This window comes from Aphelocoma coerulescens, chromosome 15 (assembly GCF_041296385.1).
Source record: "Aphelocoma coerulescens isolate FSJ_1873_10779 chromosome 15, UR_Acoe_1.0, whole genome shotgun sequence".
Lineage (NCBI taxonomy): Eukaryota > Metazoa > Chordata > Aves > Passeriformes > Corvidae > Aphelocoma > Aphelocoma coerulescens.
Genome location: NC_091029.1, coordinates 14,736,937 through 14,763,876, shown reverse-complemented (window position 1 = coordinate 14,763,876; position 26,940 = coordinate 14,736,937). Strand labels below are relative to the sequence as shown.

Here is a 26,940-nt window from a genome sequence, read left to right as displayed (position 1 = left end):
ACCCAGCCATGGCAGCGCAGCCCAGCCCAGCGAAGCCTCCCCGATGCTCTCCGCGCCCAGACATAATTAAGCAGATATAAAAATAATCATAATTTTAAAAACAGAGGGTGTGACGACAAAAAAAGAACCCCACAACTGAGAGCATTTGGCGATCCGTGGCTTCTAATTTTTTTTTTTTCCCCTTAAAAGAGCTTCTGAGAAGAAATGGAGCTTGACAGAACCAGGCCGCGGTGGCTGGATGAAAAATGCATCTCGCTTTGCTAAAGTAGCGCCAAGTGGGTTTGCGGGAGGAAAAAACACAAGGGGGGAAATGAAAAAAAAAAAAAAATAAAATCAGCACCCTCTGCTTTTGTTCCGGCCTCGCCCCGGGCCCCCCCAGCCCCACGGAGAGAGCAGCCCCCTCTCCTTCCCCTGCTCCCCGCGGCTCCCGAGGCCTCGCAGCTCCTCGGCAGCGGCGATTTGTGGCTCCCGATGCCCCCGGGCAGCCGCTCTCGCTCTGCCTCGCTCACGCACCCGCACACACAGAGGACAGACCCCGACGGACAGACATGGCAATGGAAGAGCCGTTACCTTGCTTGTTGAATTCCATGCACTCAATGCATCTCCACATAAATAATGTGTGGGTCTATTTCCCCCGTTTGCAATGGAAATTACAATGGGATCAGGCTTCTCGTGTGCATATTTCCTTTTATTTATTTATTTGCGGATCAGCATGTGAAAACCCAGCCTGGAAGAAAAAATTCTATCCAACGCAAGCCTGCTTCTCTCTCTCTCTCTCTCTCTCTCTCTCCCCTGCTCTCTCCAAACACTTCCAGGTTGTCAGACGCACTAGAAAGGATCCTGAGACCAAGATAAAGCCCCCACCCCCACCCTTTTCTCAGCCTGATCTGATGCAGTTCTCCCCAGCCCGCTCTTGCTGCTGCCCACCTAAAAATAATTTAAAAATTTAAAATAGTAATAAAAAAAATAAAATAAAAAGAGAGCGAGAGAGCGGAAAAAGAAAACAGCACCCTCTTGGGATAAAAAAAGAAGAAGGAAAAAAGTTTCGGCCGGCTGGTAACCCCCGCTCCTCCGGGCAGGGTCGCGGCGCTGCCGCTGTGGCTGCGCGGAGCCGGGCGCGGAGCGCGGAGGAGCCGAGCGGAGCGCGGAGGTGACGTGGGCTCGTCCAGCTCCGTTCGCCAAGTGCCGGGACCCGCTGCCCAACCAGCTGGGATCCTGCTCCGAAGAGACTCCCTCTCCCACAGCCCTCCCTCCCGCCCCCCTCCCCCCCAAACCTCCTTTTCCAGCCTATTTTTCTGGCCGGCAAACAAGAACAAGGCACAAAGACAATCATCAAACTCCCCAGCAACCCTCCCCCTCTCCTTTACCTCCTTCCCCGCTCCCTCCCTCCTTCCCTCCCTCCCTCCTCCATCCATCTCTCCCAACCAAAGAGAAAATTCAGCGTCTGGGAATATCCTGCCCCCCCCCCCCCCAATAAATCGCTGGCTCCGCTAACCTCGTACCACCCCCAGTTCCCCCCTCCCGCCCTCAAAGGCAGCCCAGAGGTGTGGATTTAAACCCAGCTCTAAATTTGCTGGTGCTCACAGAGGCCTTTTATTGGGGGGTGTTCCCCCAAAATAGCTTTCCCTAACGGGTACAACCCCCCTCCCCCCAAAAAAAAACCGCGGCGGAGTAGGACCGAGACCCAGCGAAGGTGGCCCCGGGGTGTGCGCGGGGCTGTGGCCCCTGTCCCCGCTTGTGGCCGCGTCCAGGCTCCTTCCCCTGCCCTTTCCCATCCTCTTCCTCACCCCTCGCCGCGCTGCCACGGCCGAGGGCCGCAGCCCCCCGGAGCTCAAATAATCAACCCGTCAGCGAGGAGCGGGGCTGGGGGTTTATCTGCATCTTCCTTCGCTCCCTCTTTTTTTTTTTTTAATGTATTATTGGGAGGGTAAAGTTGAATAGGTCAGCGCAGGGTAAACAGCCTCCCTGTCGCATTCTGCAGCCTGAAGAGAACCAGATTGGCGAGGCGGATTTTTGATAAGACTCGGAATAAATGGCATGGTTCAGATCTGCTCTGCCCACCCTCCTCCTCCTCCTCCTGCTGCTGCTGCCCCCACCCTCTGCTCGCCGCTCTGTCCCGTCCCCCCACCCATCCAAAAAAAAAAAAAAAAAAAAAGAATCCCTCACTCTTTGCTGCCTCTCCATCAATTTTTTTTTTTTTTTTTTTGCGTTTCGAGGAAGTTTTCAACAAATCCACCCTCGCTCCCAGCTCTCGCAGGGCGCGATAACACCGGAGCCCTCTGAAAGTTTGAGGTGAGGAAGGGGAAAGTCTGGGGGCGAGCGGCTCTTGGGGAGGGGGGTGCGTCTGTGGGTGTAGTTTGGCATCTCCCAAACCCTCTCCATGTGCGCGCCAGTCCCAACAGCTACTTGAGGAGAAACAGCCAACAGTAAACGGTTGCAAATAAGAATAATAAAATAACTGCACTTGTAGCCGCAGAGAATAAGCCAGAGAATGCTACTTAAACAAACAGAGCGAAGCTTGTCCCATATTTCATTATTTTTCGAGGGGAAAGGAGTGGTGGAGCCCTTCCAAACACAAATAAACGACGCAGCAAAGCGGGCGCTCGTTCCCCCGCGGGGAAGGCGGCGGCCGCAGGAGCGGCCCCAGCCCCGGCCTGGGGCGAGCGGGCAGCGGCGGCTCCGCAGAGCCCTTCCCCTGGCCTGGGCTGTGCTCCGAACGGTGCAAATTTGGGGGGAAAAGTGGGAAAAAGGGAATTAAGCAGGCGGGCGCGGCGGTGCGGGGAAGCCGCGGAAGCACGCGGTGAGTGCGGCCGGCCCCGCGCCGCACGTGTGCTGCGAGCATCCCCCAAATGCTCATCCCCCAAAGGAGAGGGGGTTTTTCCTTAAAAAGAAGCAAAAGCAACGAGGAGAAAGGTTTCTCGCAGCTGCAAGCGAGAGAGAGCACGAGCTTCCCTCCCCTCGGCGGAAAGAAAGGCAAAAGTGAAAATCCCTGAAGTTCAGAAGAGCGAACCCGAGCACGGCCGCTGCCTAGAAAAGCACTCACCTCTCCAGTGCCAAACTAGCTCTCAAACACCTTGAAGACAAGTTGAAAACGATGCAAATAAATCGAATTTATTTCCGTCTGCAGGTTGGGGGGGGGGAGGAGTGGACAAGGAGGGAAAGAGAAAAAAAAAAGCAGCTGGGGAAAAAAGGACGGCAAATCCAGGCTCCCCCAGGGCTGGAATGGCAGGGCGAGGAGCCTTCCAGCTCGAAGCCGGTTTGTGGTCTCCGACAAATTAAATATTACTGTTTATTACCAGCCATACTCCGATAAAATAAAGAGAGTTCAAGGCGATAGCTGCTATCTCACGAGCTTTGCTCCTATAGGACACGGAGACGTCACCAGCCACGCAACTGGCCTGTTCTGTCATGGTTGACTGCAGCAGTAATGGAAGGTTAATTTGTATTATTCTCCTCTTTTTAAAGCTCTATCAGGGAGATTCCTGCCTTTATTTATTTTTTTTCCCCCAAAAGAAAACCACTCAGTGAAGTGCAAAATACACCGTGGCTTGGGTGTGTGCTGCCTGTGTATGATGGATGTATATATAAATACATATATTCACAAGGCAGACTTACATATGCGGCTGTGAGGGGTTTATATCACAGACGAGCGTGTATCACCCGAGAGGGCTGGAAACTTCAGGGAAACCCAGTGATCCTTGGAGCAGAAGAGGGGGAAAGCAGGAGCAGAGCTCCCACTTCACCAGAGGGTTAAATTAATCCAACGGGATTGGCATTATTCAGCCTAATTTCTCTTTCTAAACAAATAATGCTGTCAGGGCGACCAGGAAACTTGTCCAGTGAATGCTCAGGCGCCTCTGGAAGCCAGCACGCTGGGCTATATATAGCAAATGATAACCTGGTTATTTGCACGGATTCAAGCGTGCTTCAGGAGCCAATTATTTGCTCTGATTAAATTTTAAAAAACATAGGGAAAAGAAAGAGAAAGGGGAAAAAATAAGTAATAAATCCAGGCGATTATTTGCCAAATTAGATTGACAAGGGAAAAAAAAAATCAAAACCCTCCAGATCCCTCCAAGTGCAGCCAGTGACTGCGGAGATGCCGCTGGCGCTGCCCCGTGTCCCAGCTCTCCCTCAATCAGGAGGGATTTTGGGATGCACTCGCGGTCGCAGCAGGAAGATTTCACACCTCCCCCCCCCCAAAAAAAAAAGTTGAAAAAAGAAAAAAGTAAAGAAAATATACACACACACACAGAGAGAGAAAAAAAGATACTAAAGCGTTTTTTTCGTCCAACAGAAAAAGAGAGGAGAAGAAATGGGGAGCGAGGAAATAAAGAGCAACACCTGAGGGAGAGCGAGAAGATGGTGCGGGAGCTGGAGGCTGCCAAGGTGAGTGTTCCCAGCGGGCACCTCAGCCCGGCTCGGGCAGCATCCCCCGCACCCCGGCAAGCCCTGCCTGCCCTTCCCCGGGCTGAGCTCTGCAGGCGCCCGGGAAAGCCAGGCCCGTAGGAAAAGCACCGGCAAGGATGGCGGAAAAAAATGAAAGTAAGGAGGTCAGGGAGGAAAAGCCCCCCCTTGCCCTGATGCTCCCCATTTGCCGGATCTGGCCGCGCTCCTCAGCTCAGAGTCCTCCCAAATGTCCGGGATGGAGGGGAAAAAGCCGAGAGGAGGGAAAAAAATCCCCGAGGAGGATTCTGCAGCTGGCACCGACCGCCCAAAGGTGCTGCTGCTGCCAGAGCAGGGTAGGGCCTCACCCAAAAGGGGAAATAAAATCCTCTCCCCCGCAGCCGGCATCATCTCCTGGTGTCCCCTGAGGTCCCCCCGGAGCCCTTGAGGCCTCTACAGCCGAAGGACGGGAATCGCTTCCCACTGCCCGCCCGGGGACCGCTCGCTCTCGGCCTCCTGCAACAGCCTGGATCCCGCTGCTGCGGGGGAATGCGGGACCCACCCGGGAGCGGGGAGACACGCGGGGTGAGAGAGGGAGCACACGCAGGAAGGCAGAGGGGTATGTCCGTAAATAAGGATATTTAAGCACGGATGTGCATCCGTGAGTGCGGACACCCCGCTCGCACACGCCCCACGCACGGTGCCTCTGCGCTCAAGCCTTTAAGCAAATTTCACATCCCGTGTCTCCTAAATATCATTTATTTTATATCTTTAGACTAAACGTGCGGTGGAACCGCACGAGTGCCGAGATCCGAGAGATACACGTGAATAAACGTGGCTGTTCGTACACGTAAATATCCGCAGGCACGCCACAAAAACCGCGTGTGCGTGGATGTGCAGGTGATGAGATTTTCACAAACACTTGCACAGCAGCGTTTCTGCCAGCTTGGGCCACCCCTGCCCCACCCGCCATAGGGTTTCTATGGATATTTACGTCTTACCCGGGGTTTAAAGGCGGATTTTTGGGTGCACACCAGCCTTAATCAGCCCCCACCCACGGCACATCTCAGTGGGAGTGGGCGCAAATCTGCGCACCCGCAGAAGGCGGGCGAGTGGATCAGCGTGGATGCACCGCCTATGTACCACACTCTCCCTATATATATATAGATTTATTTATATATTTATATTTATATTTATATTTATATTTATATTTATATTTATATTTATATTTATATTTATATTTATTCTATAGAAATAGAAATCCCCCCACGCACTCTCCAGCAGCCACGGCCCCAAGCACTGTGGAGCACTTACCTCCGTGGGGTGGCGGGTGCGTGGCTGGGCCCCCCCGAGCTCTGTGCAGCCCTGCCAGGCTCGATCCCGGTTTTTCAGCTCCTCCCCGCCGGCTCCGGGAGCGCAGGATCCGGCCCGAGCAGCCCCGGCCCCACCGCCCGGCCCCGGCGCCTCGGGCCGCGGGGAGCCCCGGCTTTAGGGCCCCGCATCCCGGAGCCCCGCACGGCCCCTCTGCCCCCCTCTGCAGGGTGTCCCTCGCCCTGGAGGTTTCTCCTTGCGGGATTTCCCCGGGAGAGGTGGAGGGAGGGGACGGCCGGGGTGCTGGCTCGCAGCGGGGTCGAGGTGTCAGCAGTAAGAAATAGTGCCGAGCATGAACTCACTCCCCCCGCCCGCCCTCCACACCCCTTTAAAATCACTTTTTGGGTCGGCTTAACCAAATCGAAGAGGCTTTTGCATTCACTCCTCTCGCCGCTCCTCGGCAGCCACCCCGCCCAAGGACGGGGCAGCGCGGATGCCTCGGCGCTTTTGGCCTCCCAACGCTCTTTTTTTCTCCTTTCCATATTTTCAGAGAGAATCAGCTCCCTCCTAGCAGGGATTATTATTTTTCCTTTCCATTTTTAGATAATTTACTTCCCCTCTCCGACCAGTTCTCTCTTTGCTTTTATTTCCCTTTTGTTGGCCGCTTTTCGCTCTGGCGAAAAACACACCTGGGAGCAAACAAGTGTTTAAAATGATCCTCCTCTCTGGAAGCATTTTTTGTCCATTCACTTGTTAGGGCTTTTTTCTGTGTTGGGTTTTTTTCCCCCAGTTATTTCCTTCTTTTTAAATTTTCTCGCAATCCTGGGGGCAGGGACAGACTGCATTGACCGGAGAGCTGATATCGACAAAATATTTGTATGGAAGTCCCGCCAATACGGTTCTCTCGTGTCATTATTTCCATTACAAAGTCCTGCATTTAGTGCTGCAGAGTTGCTTTAGACAAGCCTTCGGGGGTAGATACCTGGGTCGAGGGTTTTTTTTAATTACAGGTGAATAGCATTTTTCTTTTAAAGATTGTGGTTTCAAGTGGTTTGGATTTTTTTTTTTCCCGCCCTTCTGGCTACTTTAAGGAAAAAAAAAAAAAAAAAGTTTGCAATTAAAACCCTTTCCCCTCCCTGCAGCCCATTAATTTCCCAGGCGAACTGCGGGCTTTAAAATAGTGACGAAAATGAAAAATAAGGAGCCGGGCAGAGGCAGGGCTTGGCGTGGCGCGGGCACGGCGCTGCCCTTCCGCACCTCCCACGCGTGGGGTGAAGATCCCTTTTCCTCCTGGATGCCAAGCAGAGCAAGAGGATCCCAAAATTAATCTAGAAACACCCCTGGAGCAAAAGGGATCCATTCTCTTCTCCCTGTCTCCCTCCAAAAAGGCATCTCTCGGGGAGGCGACTCCAGGGAGACAGGGCGCGACCCCCTCCCCAATTTTTCCCCAAGGAAAAATTCTGCCCAGGAAAAGAGGGAATTCGGCTCATTCCTCTTTCCCCCCATTATCAGCGGGTGATGTTTTGGTGCCCATGGGATCCCCCTTCCATTCCCGATCGGTGCCCGATGCTCCCAGCGCGTTATCAATGCCGGGCTAAACTGCTCTTCCCAAACAGGGTGTCCATCAGGGCCTTATCTCGGCCCCAAGGAGAAAATAAAAGCAGATAAGACCTTCGCTCTCTGCCTGGGAAGAAACTAATGGGGGCAAGAGAGGGGAAAAGTCCTCAGCGCCTCGCGCCTCTCCGAGAGCGATCTTGCCATGACCTTGAAGGGGAGGCGGGGGGGCAGAAGGAGCCCGATCCCGAAGGTTTGGGCTCAGGCACTGATAAAAGGCCTCACAAGCAACACCTGTAAATGTTCTCCCTTCCCTTCCCTTCCCTTCCCTTCCCTTCCCTTCCCTTCCCTTCCCTTCCCTTCCCTTCCCTTCCCTTCCCTTCCCTTCCCTTCCCTTCCCTTCCCTTCCCTTCCCTTCCCTTCCCTTCCCTTCCCTTCCCTTCCCTTCCCTTCCCTTCCCTTCCCTTCCCTTCCCTTCCCTTCCCTTCCCTCGCCCTCCCGCTGGATCCCCGGGCGGGGATACACCCCGGCCATCCCCACAGTTCCCTCATTTCTTCCTCCCTTTCTCTCCAACTCATTTTTCCCCCTCTTTCCTCCTTTCCAAGCCGTCTCGCCTCCTTTCTTCCCCTTTTTCCGTTTCTCCCCCCTTTTCTCGCCCCGGCCGAGCCACAGCGCAGCCCGGCCGCTCTGTTACAACCATATTATCCTTTGTATTCCTGGCCATCCACAAGTTTCGGGAGCAGGGGACGGGAGCTGTGGGCCCGCGGCACGGGAACTGCGTTAACCCGGCTTTGGAAGGGTGTCACGGGCGTGCTAAAACCCACTTTTATCCACGAGGGAAAAATACAGATTACCCCAATAACACTTCTTGAGATTTTTGTGTGTGTGCACGTCTTCAGAAAACGTTAAATACCAAAAAATATTCACAGGAGGAATAGGAAAGGAAAAAAAAGAGCATTTTCTCTCCTGTTCCAGGGCTGGATGAGGTCCCAAACTGTAACTTCAGGGCCCTGAGCTACCCGAGTGCTGACGAGAAATGGGTTTTGAAGGGGCAGAGCCCCGAGGGTGTGTGGGGGAAGCACAGCGGTATTTGGGAGCAGTGGGATGCCGTATCCGGCTTCCTGAAGTGTCAGGGATTTAATTCTGACGGTAGCAGGTATCTTCCCTGCAGAGCTTTTCCACACCAACAGAGGTGGGGGTCGGGGCTGAATATCTGGGTGGTGCCGGTACTCGGGGTGCTAACCCTGATTTTTTTATGAGCCCACGTGTGCCTCCATCCACACGATCCTATGGATTTGTACCTGTTCCACGCGTATCATCGTTTCACATTGGATACGTGCTTCTCTGTCCTGTGGTTGTGGGCACAAAAATTCCTGCTTTCACCCTTTGGAGAAAGTTTAGGAGCTCGTTTCGTTCCTGCCCGGGATTTCTGGGGCGCAGCCAGGGGTGGTTACCTGCCCCGTGTGTGTCTGCCAGGCTGCCCCGGCAGGTGAATGCCTTTGCCAGCTCATTTTGGGTTGAAAATGGTTCATTTCCAACGAAAAACTCTTTTGAGGGGTAAAGAGCACTGGAATCTCTGAGCAAAAAAGCTCCCTCGGAGCCCGGGTGGGACCTGCGGAGCCGAGCCCGCGTCCCCCCGCCCAGGCTGCGGGCACGGGAGCCACCAACCTCCCCACTCCGGGGGCCCCGGGAGCCGCCGTTCAAGACAATGTCTATTTTCTGTCATTAATAACTCGTTTCTTCCTTAAAAAAAAAAAAATCTCGTTTGGATCCAAGATTGTTTTTATGATTCAGTCGGACAAGACGGAACACATGTTAGTTTAAGCAGGTTCATGAAATAGCTGTAAATCAAATAAAGTTTACGAGTTTAGCAGGAAATACTGAAAAGATGAGGGGGGGAGGAAAAGAAACTCCGCCGAGGCAGAGAGCAGCAGGCTGGAATAGTCGGTGGAGTTTTGTCCTGCTCTGTGTTTCTCTCTGTTCTCTTGTGCATCTTGCCGATTAAAGGCCTCGAGACCCCGTGTTGGCGCCAAGTGGCATGTTATTAATCAGTTATCCCGAGGTTCAGTCCGCAGAAGAGAGAAATTTAATCACCAGAAACCAGACCCGACATAAAAGAAAAATCTAAAATCAATTCCCGCCCGTCGTCCCGTCTCCCCCTCCCCTTCCCCACCTCCGAAGCGAGCAGAACGAGCAGAAGCAATCAAGATTGCGCTCCCTCTCCCTCTTAATTGCGGCGGGAGAACCGCAAATTTCTCCGAGCTTTAGCCCGAACAGCATTTGGAAAAAAAATTTTTTTAATTTTAAAAACTACAGAAAAAAATCCCAAAGCCCCGCACCAAGTCTGTCCTTGATCTCGCTATAAAAACGTGATGGGGGAGAAATATCCCGAGCGGAGCCTTTTATAGTGGAAACAGGGGGTGTGGGACGGGGGGTGCGGGTGGAAATCCCATTTATCGCTGGGAAAATGATCTTTGAAGGCTCCCAGGCCTGGCGGGGAGGGGTCCCCTCACCCCAGATGCCCCCCAGCCTCTGCCTCCTTCCCCCAGCCCAGGTTTCGCTCCAGCACGGGAATTCTGAGGGGGAAGGGGGGAGGGGGGTGTCTCTCCCAAAAGCTGCGTGTCCCCCCCTCGGGAGCTGAGCGCACTTCTGGGCACGCCGGCGTTCTCCCCACAGACACCTTCCTGCCGGGGCGTCTGGGGTGGGAATCCCCAGGTTTGGGTGAGGGTAGGAAAAGAAATCCTCGGCCCTCATTGCTGCAGGGGGGACGGTGCCTTCCTCGGGGAAGGGACCGCAGGTGACAGCAGGGCAGAAGGGACCAAAAGAACCCCTTCGCTCCCCCCAAAATAACCCTGCTTGGAGTCCAGGGGAAACGGGGAGCGATGGGGATCGGCCCCGCAGCTTTACGCGTGTTTCCCATGGGAATCACCCTGTCCCTGTTTCCTCCCGCCTGCGCTTGTCCCCCTGGGCTGCGTGAAGGGCACACGGAGGAGCTGCGAGCCGGGCGGCCGCCCCGGGGCTATATTTGGAAAAGAATTTGGAAGCCCTTCCAGCAAATCTGTGCGAGAGGTACCGGGCCCCTTCCCCGACCCGCTCCGAGGGTCTCCCCACTCCCCGTGGCAGCGCTGCTGGCAGCGTCCCGCTCCTCTCCATCCGCGTGTTTATTCCTCGAAAGAGGAACGGCTCCAGAAAAACTCCAGCGCCAAGTTCTGCCTGCCCGAGCCCCAAGAGAGGCGACTGCGCCCCGCGCCAGCCAAGGCTCGCACTTTGTGCCAGCCGGATTTGCTTGTTCTGCCCTAAAAAAATAATAGCAGGAGAGAGTCCTGTGGGCCTGGACCTGGGGGGATGAAGGGCGAGAGGGGAGCAGCTGCCTCTCTGCCCTCTTTCCAGCCCAGAGAAGCTGCTTGGCGTGTTTTTTAACGAAAACCATATTTTCCCCGCATTTTTGTCTTCCCCAGCACCCTCTCAAAAAAAACCTAGAAAGCAGCGCTGTGAGCTGGGTTGCCTGATGGGTTTCTTTTCCCCCCTCCACGCTCTATCTGCTCGTTTTCCTACAGCCCAAACAGCCTGGAAACCACAGAAAAAATAATCAAAGTGCAGCATGTTTTCCCACAGTAGGAATTCATGTTAGCACTCTCTCCACGTCTTGATCCTCTGTTTGCGTGTGGGTATCCGGGCTGAGATGCCTTCAGAGGCACAAGCACGGATGCAGAAGGAGATTTTGGGGTGTCCGCAAAACACCCAGCCCCGCGCGCGTGTCCGCCCACGGCCTCGGGGGCGGGATGAATCCCCGTGGATCTGAGGATTTCCGTGTAAATACGGGAATATCCGCGCACAAGTGGGAGTGGAGCCAGCTCCAGCCCGCCCAGCAGCCTGTGGGTTCCTCCGTGCCCGAGGTGCCCCTTCCCCACCCGGCGTTGCCCCAATAACTCTTCGGCTTCTCTGCCACCTGGCCGAGCCCCCCCGCGGCATCACGCCGGGGAAAAAAGGGTGGAAAATAAGAGGAAAAGGGAAAATTTGGATTCCCCACCCGGGCGGACTGCGGCCAGGAGAGCTGGTGGGCTCCGGGGGGAAGAGAGGTGGGCGGAGAGGGCTCGTTTTCCAGCAGAAAAAGGTTTTCCAACCCCCCCCCCCCCCGGCTGTCAAGCCCATCCGAAACTCCTCCTCTGTCTGCGGAGCGGCTCCGCTCCCCCCTCCCGGCTCCCGCAGCTGGGCGGCGTAGGTAGCTCCAGATAAGTGAAAGTGGTATTTTTATAGGCTGATAAAAGGGACTTATCTCGGCTTTCCCGAATCTGACAAAGATTCCCTAATTGGTCATTTGCCCACAGCAGCCTTCCCCAGCCCAGGGCCCGGCTGACGCTATTTTCAGCCTCCAACGGGGGTGTCGCGCCCCCGGGACCCCCTCGGCTGTGCTTCCCGGCCTCTTCCCTTCCCCGAATCCACGGCGATGATTTCTCCTCGCTCCCACTCACCCGCAGGCGCTGGGGAAGCCGGGGAAGTGCCGCATCCCAAGGAAGAGCAGGGCCCATCCTTCCCTAGGGCCTGCCCGCCCAGGGTGGCTCGTCCCGCTGGCCACCCCGCGCGTCCCGGCTCAGACACCCACGCTCTGACCATGCAGTCTTTTAGCGACACCAAATACACTTTATCAGCTGGGAAAGAACCAAACCCTATCACATCCAGAGGCACACGCAAGCAGACCGAAGCTCTGTATGGATAGAAAATGGGTGGTGATGCTCGGTTATGCACCAAACCTTCCTCCTCCAACCTCCAGCTGCCAAGATTAGATGGAAATGTAATTCCCGGGGTTAAATGCAAACGGCAAAGCAGAGAGAGCTCCCTCCTGCCACAGCTTCCCCGGCAGCCCAGCTCCCCCTGGAACAGGCTACAACCACCTCACCACCAGACTCTGCTCCATACATCAGCTGGGAGAATTTTTTCCTTCTAATGCATTTTAGTCACCAGACTACTAAAAAAAAAGACCAAAAACCCCGACAAAAACTTCCCAAAAAACCAAAATGAGGAGGAAGAAATGCATTTCTGAGCACCCAGAGCTTGCAGCCAGCTGGCACCACAAGCCTTGAAGTGAGCCGGGAAGTCGCCCACTAAACTTCTTTCTCATTTTCCTTTTTTTTCCTCCCCTGTGGAAGGGGGAAGGGACTCTGGGATTAACAGCCCATCTGACCTACCAGCAGTGTACGGACATGAATCAAACACAATCAAAGGCCCCAGTGTCAGCATTAGCCTGACCCCTACAACTGGCTCGGGCTCGGGGCTCGGCGAGGCCGGTTCTGGCCAGAGCAGAGTGAACCTTGCCCAGGGTTATTGGTGCCTGCCCAGGGCTCTGCCCAGCCCAGCCCCTGGCGCTGGGGGTGCAGGGCCCGTGGGGATGGACCCAGCTCTGCCCCACCAGAGCACTGACTGAAAACAGATCTCCCCCCCAAATCCGTCCACTCCAATCCAGGCAGAGGAGGAAGGGAGGTGAGGGGTTGGAGGGCTTTTCTGTGATTTTTTGGTTTTTTTTTGTTTCTTTGTCTTTCTTCTCACGCCTTTTTCCTTTCCATGACTTTTTGGGTCTGATTTCCCTTGAGTGGGTTTGGAAGGAGCAGCTTAGCAAGGCCCAGCCCCATGGGAAAAGGCCAAATCCCAGTCTCACCATGGGGACTTGGGTCTCACAGCCCAGACAACGTCTCCAGAGCCGGCCCTGAGGCTCAGCAGGTGCTGAAAAATGCAGGAACTGAGCTTTGTTAAAGTCCAAATGGCCCAAGTCATCTTCAGACACTGCATGGCACCCGAGCACACCCTTTAACACCATTTTCCCATCACAGAAGGGAGAAAGAGGAGCACATCAGTTGTTATTCCTAAACAAGATCTCCAGCAGGAGAGTTCTTTGTCTGTAGGAGCTGATTTTGATAGGGATATTTCAGGAAAAAAATCTTCAAGAGAAAAATCTTTTTCTCTTCAGTGAACCTTCCCCACACTCAAAAGGGACACAAAAATCAGCCGGGGATCATCAGCAGGGAAATCTGTGCTACCCTGGCTCTGCAGGAGCAGGCTCCAAAGGGGATGGACATGGTTCTGTCAAAGTTTCAAGCTCACCTTCCCTTTAAACATCATTTTTAATGGAAATGCTGCAATCTCCCCGTCTCTCCACGAAGCCCAACACGGGATATTTTTGTTTCTTCTGTGCACGCTTTAACTGAACACTGACTGGTGCTTTTAACCTGCTCTTCCCAAATATATAGAAACTAAATCCTCCTGTTAAAAAGAAATAGATGCCAACACTCTGTCAACAACACTTGGCTCTTGAGCTTTACCAGGTGAGCTGGCACCAGATCTGGTTGGGGTATTTTCTGCAGCTACTGGGTGAGTGAGGGAATCTCGTGTGGGAATCCCCAGAGAGAGCTGGCTCTGTGGCATCTGCTGACGTTCCTCCTGGCTCTCTCCAGGCACAAGAAGGGAGCCTGCAGCAAGGCTCCCATCAAAACCAAGCTGCCAGAGAGCTCAGCATGCTCAGAAATCAGCCTGAGCTTCCTGAGAGGGAATTCAGACTGGGGACATCCAGCCAGAGCAGATTCGGGGCCAGGCAGAACTGTGAAGCTGCTTGAGCCACCCCGCCTTGGATACCACTGCTGGACAGCCAGGGACACTGGGAGCACCGTGCTGGTCACAGCCCTCCCTCTGCCAAAGCTTTCCTGCCTCCAGGTTTCAGTGGAGATTGGATTCCAGAGCGCAGGCACTGCCCCGCTGCCTGTGAGACGCCTCCCGTGGCCAGAGAGGCTCCTCAGCTCAGCCAGAGCAGAGCCCAAGGTCACTGGGATGGGGCAGGAGGGACAGATCTACCCGTGACAAACACCTCGGCTGCAGGGCCCAGACCTCACCCTAAGGAAGTCTCCAGCCAGGATCATCCCGCCCCAAATTTTTTTCCACAGCTTCACCTACTGGAACCATCAGCTCCTTGCACGCGTCACCAGCGCCACGACACAATCGTGAGAAAACATCACGGAGATTTGGTGTCCACTTCCTCTTCAGTGGGATAAAAATTCCCACATTTCTGACAGTGTGGGGAGACCTGGGAGAAAGAGCTGCTGCTCATCCCCGTCAGTGGATTCCCGAATGGATCAGGGGTGCCTGTGCAGTCCCTACTGCACGAGGATCCTTATTACACAGGTGCTCTCAGGGCCAGCAGCACGTCCCACACTTCCAGAGTTTCCCAAATCAGTATCTAGTCACGTGAGCCCCGATTCCTTTCCTAGGAAAGGCAGAATTTCAGGGTCTCTGACAGAAAATTCCATCGCATCCATGTGATTTTGACACATTTTTTGAACAATTGTGAACCCATCTGTAAAATGACAGAGTAGCCTGATGTGTCTTGGGATGCCTTTTGGGTAGGACAAGCACTATGAGATGTCATGGTGGGCTCACCCTCTATGAAAATAAGGGACTTCAGCATCACACAGCTCTGCAAGAGGCTGGGAAGAGAGCAAAACCACCTCCATTTGTTCCCTCCCAGCCCCTCTTAATTCTATCCAGAGCACAGAGCTGGCTGGAAGCTCGAATTTGGATAAGTCTTTCTGGCAACTGCTCTAAACCCATCTGCTTCCACAGACACGGGTAAAGCGCAGCCTGAGCCAGCTCTGAGCGACTGCTGCCTGAACCGCGAGCAGAGAGCGCAATCAGAGGGAACAGAGATGGGAAAGAGAGAAACGGGGTTGGGACTGCAGGGAACAGGAGCAAATTTTTCTCAAGAACAAGTCCTTCGGTCTCGTTAGTCAGGCTGAAGTGGTGCTTGGGGCTTTGACAAGCCCTGTGCATCAGAGAGAACTTCCTGGGAGGCACAGAGTGGCTGCTTACGCTCAACCAGCCACGATGGATGCTCCAGCCCTGAGCAAGGTTCCTCAGGCCAGGAAACCCTCCACAAAGCTTTGTCTCTCTTTCAGAAGCCGGACATTGGTTCTAAGCCATCGACCCAATGCACCACAGCTGGCTGAGGACTCCTGCAAGAAAAAAAAAAAGCAGCTCCAGGGAAGTCAAGCCTCATTTCCTGAGAAATCCGGGGTGTTCCGGGGGGCTCCCCCTCTAGCACCAGCCAGGCTGCGTGGGATGGAGGCACCTCACTCATCCCAGCGTCTCTGCAAAGCTCCGCAGCCTTCCCATTTCTCCTTCCACGGAAAGTCCTCGGCACGCATTTGGCGCAGTTTACAGGATGATGATGACAATGTGTTTCTCCTAAATAAAATCCATTTTTAAAGAGTACATATGCAATTACTTTGGGTTTTTGGCCTGTATTCAGGAAAGAATTTCCCCTCGGGTCAGATTTGGCAGGGGCTGGTGGGGTTTTCTCGCTTTTCCTCTGTAGGGTGGGCCATGGTCCACTTCCTAAGATCGTCTGGACATTTTCACCTAACAATTTCCCTGCTACTGCTGGGACCCAGGACACTGGCAATGCCCTTGATCTCTCCTGCGTGTTCAGGGTTTTGTGGCTTTTGGTCTTTTGTACTGAGGGTCTTAAATTTGTTATAGGGTGTCGGGAAGTGTTTTACAGCCTGCAGCATGCGCTGGATGTGCTGGGGACCCCTTTGGATTAAGCAGCTCTTCCATGGTCACCTGTAATTGGGAGAGCCTGTGCTCCATGAGGCAGGTGGTCCCTTCCCAGGCTCTGCCAGCCCTCCCTGGTCTTGCGGTAGCAGGGCTCTGACATCCAGCGGGCAGGAATTACACCCCCAGCAGGGTCAGGTGGGACATCTCCCCTTGCTCTCATTTGAGGTGTGATGCTTATAAACCGAGGTGATGGGGCGTATTGGGATCATAAACAAGGTGGAAGTCCTGGGACTGGGAAATTACGGAACCTGGGCTCTGCTCCTGTCGTGCAGGACCCTTCCCTCTTCACTCCTCCACCCCCAGACCACACTGGTTACTCCAGGCTCACCTGAAGTCAGAAGGAAGGGCTTTTATCTACTTCTGTAACAGAGAATCCTGCACAGCTCAGTTCTAAATCACCAAATTTCAGCCCAGGCAAAACCAATACCTGTGGATCAGGGATACCTTACGGATGAGGCACCGTTCCAAAGCTCATATCTGCCTGATCCGAGTCCTTCTGGTGGTCGTGTCTCATTTACATCTCACCAGCAGCAGCAATTTTGTTTAAAGCTCCTTCAGACCCCTGCAATCCCCCACCTAGAGAAGCTACAGCTTCAAGATCACCTCCAGAAACACAAAATTCCCAATGGATTTCAGACAGGATTGCTCCTGGGTCTGCTTGGGATCCAAGGGTGCGTGCTCGAGATCTTGGCCATGTCCTGAGCTCAAACAGGCTCTGCACAGCCAGAAATCTGCTCCAAACCTGGCACCAGAAACGCCCCCCTGCTACCAGACCCAATGTGCAGCACAGATCCATTCCCCCAGTCCTCCAAAGAGAAAAACAAACAAGCACACAAATGCCAAAACATTAACTACTCCCCACATTACTCAGCCTTCTGCTAATTAGTAGAAATTTACAGCAGCTGCACTACTGGAAGTGAGCTCAGCCTTTAGCCCTGGAAATTCCTGGGGAGGATAATTTTCTGCAGTTTTTCTGGACTTACAGAAATCTCCAGGAATGTTCCAATATACTAACTAACTTCAGCAGCATTTCTAAGCCTTCTTTATTCTGCTCCTGCTGGGGTGACCGTGAAGCTCACAGGCATGAAATCCACAACTGCCTTCCCTCTCAAAGGCTCCTGTACAAGGCAAATCCAGGGATGCGTGTCCGGAGAACCACAGAGGAGAGGGAGTGGAGCCCTCTGGCCTGGTCTCTTCCACCTCGTTCATCAGCTCTTCCTGACCAGCACAGGCCAATGCTGAGAGCCCTGTGAGGGCTTCCTCACGTTTGGGTTTCGTGTCCCAGTTTCCCGGTGGAATTGGTGAGCGGTGATTTTCTGGGTGCGGGGTGAAGGCTGGGTCTCCACAGAACACAAAGCAACGTGGGGGGTTTTTTTGGCAGGATGAGGTCTAGATCTGTTTGTCACTGCTCTCTGGAAAGCTGGAAAGGTGGTCTGGATAATCCAAGCCTGGACAGTACAATAATTCACCAGGCTGAGTGTGCAGCACCCATCAGGGTTTGCTAGCACCCACCTGCCCGATGGGTCTCAGCAAGACCGCAGGGCTTCTGTAAATAAAACAGAAATAAAATATATCCACCCACCTCCCACCTAAAATGGCGTTGCCCAGCAGATCATTTTGCCACACTGAGTCCCCAGCTATTACATTCTAACAGACCTTCCTCCCTGAGCAATCCTCGCCCATTCAGACCCCACTTTCTGCTCCAGAGTGGGCGAGAAGGTCAGAAATAGCTCATGTGTGCTCCCAGACTGGATGCTGCAGGACCAGCAGGTAGGCAGCCAGGTAGACAGGCAGACAGACACGATGATAAGCCATACATCTGGCATGTGAGGATCATGGCAGTGGAATTACCATTCCCCAGCCAAGTTTCACGCTTTGGGGAGTTGTTTTGACATGCTGTCAATGCCGCACCAGAATAACCTGATTTATTTCCCTCCTTCTCTTTGAAAAGGTCTATTTGGTGCCATTTATTTTGCACTCACTTACTCGCCATCCTATCAGGAGGCGGGAGGTCAGCAGGGTCACTCCTGAGAGAGTATCACGTTCTGTACAGGATAGAGAAAACGCTCCAAGTTAGTGGGAAGGGAAGAATTCATGCTGGGGCCTCCTTTCAGCCTCTGCTCTCCCACAGTGGACTCGTAGACCTCTTCCCTTCCCACATCCTTGCTCTTCCTTTCAGATGGAAAAGCCAGTTCCACTGTCACTGATATCCCACCAGAATCAATCCCTCCTCTGCTTCAGTTTTGCTTCATTTTCACCTCTGCTGATCCTTGGCTGGGAATTCTCAATTCGTCCTTCGTGTATCACACAATAAAATCCTTCAGTCTTTTCTGTCTTTGGATCTGAAATGGATGTCGGGTCCCAAAGTGGCTGCGAGAGGAGCTGGAGGCACAGCAGCAGACAGGAGAGAGATGCATTGCTCATTTCCACAGAGATCAGGATCACTGCAACAGGCTGAGGCATTTTTAGGGATAAAATATGTGGTGAATACACAAACTGGTGTGGCACTCACACCGGTGCCCAGTTTGTGTCAGTGGCCGCACTGGTTTTGCTCTGGGATGGCAAATCTCACATCCCTCCAGGCCCACCTCAACCAGGCAGGAGCCATGGAAGCAAAAAACTGTTGTGGCAACAGATTTGGGGCTGAGACACCCTGAACCCACGGACCACCGCAGCAAAAGCGAACGCCGTGGTCACAATGCAGCATCTTGAAAGGCAGGTGAGAGAAGAGAGAAACCACCCATGAGTTATGGGACCTTTTTCTTCTTCTGGAGCGTGACGTGGATGGGCCAGGAGTGGAAACAGCCAGAGCCTGATGCATCCTTCTGCAGCAGAAGGAGCAGCCGGGGAAGCAGAGAGCACAGGCAACAGTCCAAGGCACTTGAGTTCAGCAGCAGCAGCTCAGAGCTGCTCGGTAGCAAGGCAGGATCTCCCTCCCTCTGGATAAATCCTGTTTTATCTCTGCCTCCCGCACACAACCTGCCTTTTGCACCCTTGCCATCAGTCAGGAAGATTCCCTGCACGAGTGCAGTTAAGGCTCTCACAGGACAATTTTAACTGGAGACTTCAGCTGGCACCTTTGCTTTGTTTAGTTCACGAGCTGGGGGACATCGAAGCCGAGCGCGAGGGGGTGACCGGGCATTAGATCATGGAATAACACGAGCTCCACGCACAGCTGAGAGCCAGCACTTGACACTTGTCTTCTTCCATCCTCACAGCCCTGCACTCGTGCTGCTCCAGCCTGGAGGCCTCCATCCAGTTAATCACCCTCACACTTGATAGCTCCTGCCTGCCCAGCTGTCCTGGTGTTTCCAAACACATGGACCTGGTCCTCCCCACCGAGGAGTGAGTGGCTCACAAATCAGTGGAGCACTGGGAGAGTTATGTGTGGTTGAGATAAGCACGGAGGCAAAGTACAGGCATTTATGCAAAGGTCTCCTTCCCCTCAGCAAAGGAGAAAATGTGACCTAATTGGCTCAATAGAAACCTCCTCTGTCACTAAAAATCAGAAGCCAATGGTCAAAAATAGAAAGAAAATACTGCTAGGAATAGAATTTTCTTTCTGTTTTTAGAAAGAATAGCACCCCAGAAGAAGCAATCCAAGAACTCAGGATCATGATCCAAGGTAACATAAAAATAGCCACGGAGTCCAAGGGAAAAGAGGGAGATGTTTCCAGCCCGCACACTGCAGAATTCCCTCTGGAAACGCAGGCGGGTTTGCTTCATTTCCTCTTCAGCTTTTGCTGAAATATCGAGCAGCACAAAAGCCCCCTCTTTGCACTGAGAACACAACTGCTGAGTGCATAAGCTCTCCCCACATCACATCAGGCACTTTTCCGTTCAGCAACCAGCCTCTTTTGACTGCCATCCCTCTTTCCGAGAGGAGGCAAAGCTGAACTGAAGAGCTGATTTTGACAGTCCTTTATTTGCAAACCTGCTTGTCTTTCAAAGGCATTTCAGCCACGGAAATCCACTGAATGGGAGAAGAAACCCCTCACCAATTCCTGCATCTGTCCAAGCAAGGACTTCCCCAGAGGAGGAACGGAGCTCACGGAGGAGGTTTCTCCTCCTGCTCCCTGCTGACACGGCCTCTTTCCCCGTTCCCACTATTCAGCCGGAGCTCTTCCACATCCTTATGTAAAATCCAGCTGCTCTTCCAGTCTCTCCTACCCAGACCTGTCTCAGCTTCCATTCACAGAGGGCTGCTCCCAAAGCTGCCTGAGGATCATTTCCTAGTCCACGTGTTCCTCTTAAATTAACGCAGTGGCTGGAAACAAACAAAAAACAAATCCAAAAAAAAAAAAAGGGAGGGAGGGAGGAAAAATGACAGCAGAGCTTCTGGATGAGTTTGCAGGACATAAATTGAGACATAAATTGAGAGCCGGGACTGATAACCAGCGCTGTAAAACCAAGCAAGGCTTGGTTTTACAGGGGAGGGTGGTGTGGGCAGCCTTCCTCCCCGTTTCACAGCCCGGGAGCAGGAGAGGCTGACGGCCCCGCTGCGGTAAAACAGCCAGGCTGGCTGAGATCCCCAAACCAATCTCGTGAAGACAAGAGTTGAATGGACACTTCGGTACCCTCCTAATCACTCTTTTTATGACGGTGTTTTAGCTACCTCGGATGGAGGCTGCGAGGGGATCAGTAAATAAGGCTTTTTCCTTTGTTAACCTCCCTGACTGCTTTGGGCTGCTCCGACACCCTCCAAAACAAACAGAAAACACGCGGGTAAATAAAGGCTTCGTCAGCTGCACGACGTGTCGAAACAAGAGCGGTGGGAGAACACCCCCAGGATTCCCTTGACGGGATCTCTTCCCAGCAGGTCCCCCGCTGACAGGAGAAGGGACCGCTGGATGTTTGTCCTTCCTCTGGCAGGGTGACAACAGCTCCTGAGAGGTGCAGGACGCGTCTCTGCCCTGCCGAGGAGAAGACATCCATCCTCCACCTGACCTCAGGGGAAGCTGGAGAGGCTCCTGCCGTGATCCCTCACCCTCCCGCTGTGATCTCAGCCTGCTCTCTCCACCCCCGTGTGCCAGGATGAGCCCCTGCTGCAGGCTGTGAGCCAGGGCAGCACCAAACCACCTCATCCAGGGCTTTTTTCTCCGTTCCCCACTCTGTATCCACATCCCAGCCCTGTTTCTTGCCAGTTTGCTCTTCCCTGTAGCGAGGGAAAGAGGGAAAAGGGAGTTTCAGTGCCCAAACCTCAAGGTCCTTCTGAGAGCTCTCGCCTGCCGCAGAAAGTCCCTTCATCATCCCTGAGATTCACATAAAAGCAGTTGAGGTTAATATTGGAGAAGCCAAACTATAAACTGAGAATTACGCTTTAGCCTAAATAAATCATCACCTCCGAGGCCGGCTCTGTGGCCGGGTGGGGAGGGAAGGGGGGAAGCCCCTCGCACTTCCCGGGACTGGGAGAGATGGGATGCGGCATTTAGGGGCTGAACACTCAGAGGCCTCATCCAGTTTACTGGAATCAACCTCCTCGCTGTTTCCCGGGGGAATCTGTCCTGGTTTTAGGGGGCTCCTGGAGGGAGAGCCTCCCCCCGGCACCCCGGGGCCGCTTCCTCCCTCCCTGCGGGAAATATCCCTCTAATGATTCCCCTGCCCCGCTGCTCTGCAGTTTGTCAGGCTGCCTGACTTCGAGCCATCCTGCATCTGTTTCGCCTAGAGAGCCACGCTCGCCTACATTTTAATAAACCCTATAATTTACACATTTCCCTCGTACCCTGTAATTTCACCACCCCGAGACGCAGCAAAGGGAGAAAGCGCAGAGCTGGGAGCAGCTCGCAGAGAGCGCTGCCAGAGAATCAAGAAATAAGTAGAAGGGCTTAAATCTGCAGCAGTAAAATAATCCAGGGGAGGGAGCCAACAATGACTGCAAAATAAACATCTCCCCCTGCGAAAGCCCGCAGCCAGCCCCGCTCCTCGCAGCCCGGCGCTGCCAAGAGATCGGCTGCGCTGGGAAACGCGCCTGAGGACTCCAGGAAAAAAATGGATGTGGGTTATATGGACCCCTTTTATAAGGCAACTGTTAGCGGTAACTAAGTTTAAATTTATATGTTCAATAAAGTCTCTTCCCCCCCCCCCCCACCACCCCTTTCCAAGTGCCAGAACCACTCAAGGAAGCCGACACACGCTTCCCATTTGAAAATGTGTTATTTGAGCATTTTTATTCTCCGCTTTTGTTCTCGGGGCTGCAGCCCCTGCGAAGGCGAAGGGGGGCATTTCTGCGCCGAGATCAAAGCGGCTCTGTGTATACACACACTCGTGCAAATTATGTATTTGTGATCAAGTAACGCAGCATCAGGAAAAGCCAGGCGGGCATGTGGGAGAGTGAGATATTTACACAGGCCTGGCCAGAGGCAGAGGCATTATTTTAAGTGTTTTTCGCCGGTGCCAAGTCATCTGTTCACATATCTGTGTGTGCGCGTAAAGATGATGGAGAGAGCAGCTCGCCAGAGCCAGGAAATCCAGCGCTAACCCCCCCCAACTCCCAAGTGTGTCTTGCCGGGACTCCTGACACCCTCCAAATCTGGGTGTCCCCGTTCAGAGTCCCTGTCCCAGCGAGCGACGGTCACGCAGGACCCGGGACGGCAGGAGGTCGCTCTCCCTTCCCCAGCGCAGCTTTACAGCCCACATAAATGGATGTATATATTTCCCCTATAAAGACATGATTTAACCAAAGGATCTCGGGTTCTTCGGCATCAGGGAGAACAAAAATTAATAAAAGAAGAAAAAAACGCAAAAAAAAAAAAAAAAAAAAAAAAAAAAAAAGAGGAAAATAAATTTGTCCTGTGCCGCGTTCCCCAAACGGGAAATGAAACTCTGTCACCCGAGTCCCAGGGCTGGAAGGGTAGAAAGCAGAAGGTGAGAAGGGAGCACCGCGGGATCTCACGGGCCCGGCTCTCCCTGCCTGCCAGGGATTGTTCCCTCCTGTCTTTGCCAGCTGGACGAGGAGAAAAGCTCCCCCCACCCGCCCCGGGGGCCGGGAGCGCCCGGGCCGTCCCCGTGCAGCGCCCTGGGGTGCGGCGAGCGAAGCCCGTGTCGGGGTAGCCCAGGAAAACCGGCATCGGAGAGAGGAGCAAGGGAGAAGCCAAATCCGGCAGCGTGTTTACGACGTAAAATGCCGATAAAACTTGCACTGAAATGATTTCGGACTCAAGTCCGGGCGGGAGGGGCTCGAATCGATTGGAAATGTCCTTTCCAGATGGGTGGCTGCCGGAGGAGCCGGCGGAGGCTGGGTGGGGAGAACTCCCCCGGGGACTGTGAAGCAGAAATCTCTGCTCTGAGCCAGCACCAAGCCTGGGAGGCGCAAACACAGCGGAGCAGCTCCAAAATGAGGCGCAAAAGCGTGGAGAAACGGGGAGACCCTCTGAGGGGAGGGAGGCCCTGGGGTGGGGAAGGGGACCTCGGGGACCCCGACCCGCAGCGGTGCTGCCTGGGACAGGGACACGCAGCCCCGCGGAGCATCCCCGGCCCGGCTTCACCCCCCGCTTCCCCTGCTCCTTCCACTCAATCTGCATTATTATTAGCAGTATTTTATCCCAGGAAAAACAAACGTCTCCCTCCCTTCCCAGCACACGCCGGGGGGGTGAAGGGGTGGCAGGCCCAGATAACAAAGCAGCTGGTGTGGGACGAAGTTGTAAGGAAATAATTGATATGTAATAAGGCTGAGTGAATCTATCCCAAAGAAAATATTGCGTAAGTGGTTATGATTAAACATGCCCGGGCGAAAGGCGCTCTCATAAAGGAGTAATGGAGCTAAGGAAACAAATGATCATTGGGAATGTTAAACACAGAGGGGCATTTCATCACACAAACATAAATTCAGCTTGAAAGAGACTTAAGGGGAAAAAAAAACCAAAAAAGAAGAAAGGCCCATCCCCCCCCGGCCCGTTACCCTCAGGTTGTGCGACGGACGCTGTTTGAAGATGCTGGAAGTGAGGGGCGGGGGGGGAAGAGGGAGGTTGGAGATCCCGCTGCAGAAGAAGGACCCGATCCTGCCTCGTGGGTTTAGAACCGGAGCGAACCCAAATCTTCATCCACGCAGCCCCTCCGTTCCCCGGACGTGTGACCAGCCCGTCCTTCCTTTGGGTCACCCCCCACCCCCGATGCTCTCCCGGGTCGGGGCCGGATCCTTCCTCCATCCCCCGACCGCCCCGTTTTCCCGTCCCCACCAAGGGATATCCCTGACCAGGCAGCGCATCCCCTACCGAACTCCGGGTCTTTCCCCGTTTTTATTAAAAAGCGAGGAAAAAAAAAAAATGGTTACCCCAGAGAAACGAAAAGAAAAATTTAAAAACAAATAAAAGAGGAAAAAATAAATTGCCAGAGCTTCGCTTCCTTTTCCCAGCGCTCTCCCGTCCGGCTCAGTCCCGTTTCCAAAGCCAAGGAGCGCGGCCGCACGGTGGGAAAGTCGCAGAGTTTATTCCAGGGCCAAACCCCCGCCTCTGGAGCTGGCGCCTTTACAGGCGGCAACGTGCGCTTGGCTGCGGCCCTGGGCAGGCACAGCGAGCCGGGCTCGCAAATTCGTTAGCGGAGAAATAATTTGCTGTCCCGACTGCTTTTGGGGGGTTTTGGCTCAGGGGAAAGCAAGCACAGCTCAGCTCCCACCTGGCTGCAACACCAGGCGCTGCGCCGGCTTGTTATTGAGCATTTTAACCAATTTCAATCGCTCTTCTCGGCTTTTTCCCCTTTTCTAACCCCAGCTGAGGTGGGTGTTTGCACCCACGCGGGGCTGCAGGAGCGGCCCTGCCGTTGCCCCACGCCCGAGCTGGGTTTTGGGGCTGCAGGAACTTGTTTTCGTTCGAATTAAACCCGGGGAAGGAGCGGGGGGAAAGGAGAGGGGCGGGAGATATTTGTGTAACAACTTGAAATAATTTCCCCGAGAAAAAGGAAATCTGGGCAAGAGTTTATCAGGCAGTTCCCTCAGCCAGCATGTTTAAAATGTATAAGTAATTTTAAAGTGTGTCTTCACTCAATATATTTTCCCCTTTCTCCTTCAGATGACAAGGAAGACCAGTGATTGCAAGATGTCTACAGATAGCGCCCTTTAAGAGTTTCCACATTGTATGGTTGGGGGGAAAAATGTGTTTGCGGTTCCTCCGTCCCCGCCGACAACTTTCTTAGAGTCTGGGTTTACGGCTCCTATTGTTCGGGCTGGAGGGCGGATTTAAATTACACCAAAAGCGGGAGGGGGGGGGGGGGGGGAAATTCAGGAGGGTTCTGACGGGAGAGAAAAAGATTTACTCTGAAAAGATGGGGAGGGGGGAGAGAAAAGGAACAAATTGCCCCAAACTGCGTCCGAAGGGACTCCCCCTAAACCCAGGTTTAACGGTGGGGCTGGGTTGGTTTTAACGAGATATTTTGGGGGGAAATTAGAGGGAATCACTGGAAGTTTGGGGGGTTTTGGGGGGGAATAGAGCGCTTTGTAGGGAATATGAGCGAGGCACCCCCGATCTCGGAAGAAGAGGGTTGCGCGGGGAAGGAGCTGCCTGGCCTCGGGCAAAGCCCGGCTCCCGTTAGGCTCGGGATTAAAAACCAGCGATCGCCACCAAATTAGAGCCGCTCGTGAGAGAAATTACAAGAGAAAAAAAAATAAAAAAGACCCCAAACCTACAACTTTTTCTTTTTTCGTCCCCTTTAGAAAAGGAGGCGAATTCCCTGTTTCCCGCACAGAAAACGTTTCTCTTTTCCTCTCTACCTAATTCAAGTCACGAATCTCTCTCGCACTGCACTTGCTGGGACAAACCTTTGGCCAGGGAGAGCTCCCGGGCGGGACTGAGTGTCTGGAGAGTTTTCGCAGGGCTTTCTCCACCTCGGAGAGAAGATGTTGCATTTCTGATTTCCCCTTTGGCTTCCCAAAAGGGGGGTGCGGGCAGCGCCCTCCGACCACCCTGAGCTCAAATAAAAGCTTTGAAACAACCTTTAAAGCCAAAGGAGGAACGGGCCGGCTCATTCCTTCGGCTTCGTGGCGAATATTAAGATTATCTGGGGAAATGAGCCGGGGTTTCTGCAGGACGGAGCAGCCTTGCAAAGAGCAGGACGGAGAAAATTGCCCCGCGCTCCAAGAAAATCAATTTTCTTGGAGCAGGCAGCAGCGGCAGGCAGGAATTTGCTTGGGCACCAGCGGGATCAGGCAGGAGAAATCGAATTTCGGAGAGATGCATTTACCCACGGCTTTCCCCCAGCAGCAGCCCAAGCCCTGAAACCGAGAGCAAAACGGGGCTCTTGAACTGCCAAATATTTGGTTAATTTGATTGAGTTTAGGCGCGAACATCATTTAGGTTCCGGAATTCATTTTATCCTCACACTGACGAATGTAAACCAGAAGTTACTCCCGTTTTAGGCTTATTTAAAAGCCCGTCCTAAAACCAGCCCCCCAAAACCGGCGTGGCACTTGTTCCCCTCGCTTCACAAACTCGACCTGAGTTCTCCAGTCCCCTTTTACTCCAAATCACCCCAGTGCAAAGACTTTTCCCCCGTTTATTTATAATGATTTACCTCATTCCTACCACTGCTTTTCACGTTCGGGAATCTGGGGAGACGAGCGGGGAGGATCCTTGGAGCTCTGGGGGCAACGGGAAAATCATGGAAATACATTTTTTTTCTGATGGATAATATTTAATAAAATGGAAAAAAAGAAAACAACAACCCAAATATTTCGTTCATCCCCGTGCCCCAAGTTGTTTCTGGGGGCTGAGGATGCGCAGCCATCGGGGCCATGCAGGGACCCCACTCCCCTCTGCCACCCTCACAAGATCCAGACACATTTTGTGTCACCCGATGGACGCACGGAGCCCCCGGGTCGTGGTTTGTGCGGTTCTGTGGGGTTTTTATTATTTACGGGGTAGGAGAGAAGCAGAAATAGCAAAGAAATAGTTATATATTTATATATTTATATATTTATATATTTATATATTTATATATTTATATATAAATATATAAATATATTTTTATATTTATATATTTATATATTTCTATTGAGCCACTTCTCGGGCACGAGCAGCGCTGGAGTTGCGGGGCAGATCCCTGGAAGGGCCGCGGGCAGCTCTCCAAACCCACGTGTGTTCCCATCCCTGCTCCCGGAGGGAA

The 26,940-nt window shown here is 53.4% G+C and overlaps 1 protein-coding gene and 1 long non-coding RNA gene across 7 annotated transcripts in view; one reads left to right on the top strand and one right to left on the bottom strand.

Moving 5' to 3' along the window:
- TBX5 (T-box transcription factor 5) overlaps positions 1-26,940 on the bottom strand; it is a 126,525-nt gene that overhangs the window by 38,583 nt on the left and 61,002 nt on the right. Inside the window, exons 1-2 of one of the 5 annotated variants that reach the window (XM_069030575.1) lie at positions 3,297-3,308; positions 3,044-3,121 (exon numbers count right to left, since the gene is read on the bottom strand). The exons of 1 other annotated variant lie outside the window; for it this stretch is intronic. Coding sequence is in view for 1 of the 4 variants with exons in the window: in XM_069030571.1 (XP_068886672.1) it covers positions 571-610 (40 nt within the window). In the remaining 3 variants the exon portion in view is untranslated. Of the gene's footprint in view, positions 1-570; positions 1,183-3,043; positions 3,259-3,296; positions 3,309-5,700; positions 6,062-26,940 lie in introns of those variants that run through there. 3 more of the 5 variants (XM_069030573.1, XM_069030574.1, XM_069030571.1) reach the window with 3 other exon arrangements.
- On the top strand, positions 2,086-15,461 carry LOC138119071 (uncharacterized). Of its 2 annotated transcripts, none has more exons than XR_011155376.1 (3): positions 2,086-2,292; positions 4,298-4,389; positions 15,189-15,461. It is a non-coding gene; the product is annotated as an uncharacterized lncRNA (long non-coding RNA). The 2 variants fall into 2 exon arrangements; XR_011155377.1 differs by lacking the exon at positions 15,189-15,461 and adding an exon at positions 4,788-5,491.